This window comes from Arctopsyche grandis, chromosome 9 (assembly GCF_051622035.1).
Source record: "Arctopsyche grandis isolate Sample6627 chromosome 9, ASM5162203v2, whole genome shotgun sequence".
In the NCBI taxonomy this organism is placed as follows: domain Eukaryota; kingdom Metazoa; phylum Arthropoda; class Insecta; order Trichoptera; family Hydropsychidae; genus Arctopsyche; species Arctopsyche grandis.
In genome coordinates this window covers 1,354,747-1,357,335 of record NC_135363.1, presented here as the reverse complement: position 1 = coordinate 1,357,335, position 2,589 = coordinate 1,354,747, and the positions used below count along the sequence as shown (strand labels likewise).

The 2,589-nt window shown below is 34.4% G+C and overlaps 1 protein-coding gene across 1 annotated transcript; it reads left to right on the top strand.

Annotated features, from left to right (window-relative positions):
* The first annotated feature begins 563 nt into the window (after positions 1-563).
* On the top strand, positions 564-2,044 carry LOC143916883 (uncharacterized). The gene is made up of 4 exons (XM_077438144.1): positions 564-1,000; positions 1,092-1,535; positions 1,606-1,702; positions 1,772-2,044. The coding sequence occupies exons 1-4, from the start codon at positions 986-988 to the stop codon at positions 1,912-1,914; spliced, it is 699 nt and encodes a 232-aa protein (XP_077294270.1). The 5' UTR covers positions 564-985; the 3' UTR covers positions 1,915-2,044.
* Positions 2,045-2,589: the final 545 nt, after the last annotated feature.

Below are 2,589 nucleotides of genomic sequence, written 5' to 3'. Positions count from 1 at the left end.
ATTTTATATTGCTACAAGATATATTAGAGAGTCTAAGCATACTTTTACAAAACTCGAAATCGTCGGTGGTAGTGATCTAGGGTTTATTTGAATTAGCTACAATTTTTATATCTGCTTTCTATTGGATTTTAAAATAATTCTAGTTGGAAATGTTGGTGAAATTTTCAGCATGGCGGATTTTAATAGAAAATACATCAGCACTCAAAGGGTTAAAGAAATTTCAACTGGGAAATCAAAAAGGACAAGCCAAGAAAGCCAAGACGGAAATGAGTGTGGTGTATTAAGAGTTATGTAAATATATATGTCAAACCTCAAACCACTGAATTGATGCATTGAAATGACATGGCAGATTATTTAAGTCATAATACAGACTTGACAAAGGATCTAAAATTGGAGAGAAGCAATATATAAAGACGTGGAGATGATTTAGGCATTAGATACCAGGTAAAATATATAGAAAACCATTTTGACTTTTCCCAAAGATGACCCCCAGGGAAATTTCCATCTCTTCCACGTGCAAATATTTTTTATATATTGTCACATAATAAAGTGGAACTATGGGTAGAAAAAGTGTGTGTTTGAAAATAAATACCAATTATCAACATTCACGCTTGATATATTTTTAAAAAAATCGCACACGTCAATTGTAAAAATATTCGGATGGCGTAACATACGCCGCATTTTACGAAAGTGGAACGAATATTTTCGTCGTTTTTTTTCGCCCTCATACTCGTTTAACCCTTTCGTTGTGATGCAATCGACATTCTTTCGAAGAATTTTCCATTACCTACATAGTTTCATTCGCTCGCACGAACATCCGACGGACATAGATCGAACATCCGACATGCCCATATCAAGGACCAAGCAATAAAATCGAAAACGAACATTTTCACGAAAACAAGTCTTGGTATAAATATCGCGAGCATCGACGATTAAGTCATCAGTAGCATTCTGCAACTGCAATCAAGAACAACCTCAAACCAAAATGGTTCTATTGAAGGTATAGTTATCAGTTTACAACAATCAATTCTATTCTTTTCACACACCACACAAAGAACATTTTTGATTAATCATATTTACTTTTTTTTTAGATTTCGTTCTGCTTGTTCGCTTTGGCGACAATCTGCAATGGCCATGCTGCAGTATCCCACAGCAATATGGTGAAAGTTGATGGACACGGACCCCTAATCGGAGGACTGGGCTATGGAGGTCTAGGTTATGGTGGATTGGGATACAACACTTTGGGCTATGGAGGACTCGGATATGGAGGACTCGGATACGGAGGACTAGGATACGGAGGATTAGGACAGGGAGGATTAGGAAACGGAGCATTAGGACAGGGAGGATTAGGATATGGAGGACTGGGATACAATGGATTGGGATATAAAGCACTGTACAGCGGGTTGGGATACAATGGCTTGTATGGAGGATTGGGACAAAAAGGACTATTAGGACTCGGACACAAAGGGCTATACGGACTAGGACACAAAGGAGTTTATGGACTCGGTCTTAAAGGACACATCGGAGATCATTACGTAAGTTTTATATAAAATAAAAATAGTTACTAATTTATAAACATTGGATACTAAGCGATGTGAATTTCAGGCATACCCCAAATACGAGTTCGATTATGGAGTAGCAGATCATCATACCGGAGATATCAAATCGCAAAAGGAAGTCAGAGATGGTGGAGTTGTTAAAGGTTTGGACTTATTCAGTCTTTTAAAGTGAAATATAATTAGAATATGTTTTAATTTGTTTTTAATTATAGGACAATACTCTCTCGTGGAACCTGATGGTTCTTTGAGGGTCGTTGACTATGCTGCTGATGATATCCATGGATTTAACGCTGTCGTGAAGAAGATTGGACCAACTGTCCACGCGGCGCCACTGTACGGTCATGGCCATTATTAAAAGGGATCACTAGCGCCACTTTCGACAACGGATCTCAACATAAAACAATATCGACCATGTATTATTGTAAATATTAGTGTATTAGTTTTAAATTGTGTACCTATCGACTGAATAAAACGTTAAAGACGTCTATCCGTATTTAATTTGATAATTATAATAGACTAGTGTTATACCCGATGAAATATCATCGCATGGTTTATGGCATATTAAGCTATTAATTTAAAAAAACTAAATAAATGTGTAGGTCCTGTGTTTGATTCGCACAAGGTCATATTTTCTTCAAAGAATATATTTAATTTATATTTATTTATTTATTTATTTATTTTAAACAGACCATTGTGGCATAACAGGAATTCCTAAAGCGCCACAATGGTCAAAAAATATAGCACAAAAAAGAAAAAAAACAAAATAACAATTAAACATAAACATAAATACATTCATACATAAACATAAAAAATAGCATTTAATAATAACAGATAAAGTAAAAATATCAAATAAAATATAGCATAAGGAATGCCTTGCACCTACAGCCAGTTTCAATAAATATGTAAGAAACAACTACAAATACAAAACATCCCTGTAATTTATTTAATTTTTAATTGTTGAATATAAAAAAAAGGTAAAATCTACCTCCCTATCTACATAGAAACAATAGAAAAATTAATTAATTAAATA

Coding starts and splice junctions, on each gene's coding strand:
- LOC143916883 (XM_077438144.1), top strand. Junction 1,536..1,605: donor GACACATCGGAGATCATTAC/GTAAGTTTTATA, acceptor TGTGAATTTCAG/GCATACCCCAAATACGAGTT. Junction 1,703..1,771: donor AGATGGTGGAGTTGTTAAAG/GTTTGGACTTAT, acceptor TTTTAATTATAG/GACAATACTCTCTCGTGGAA.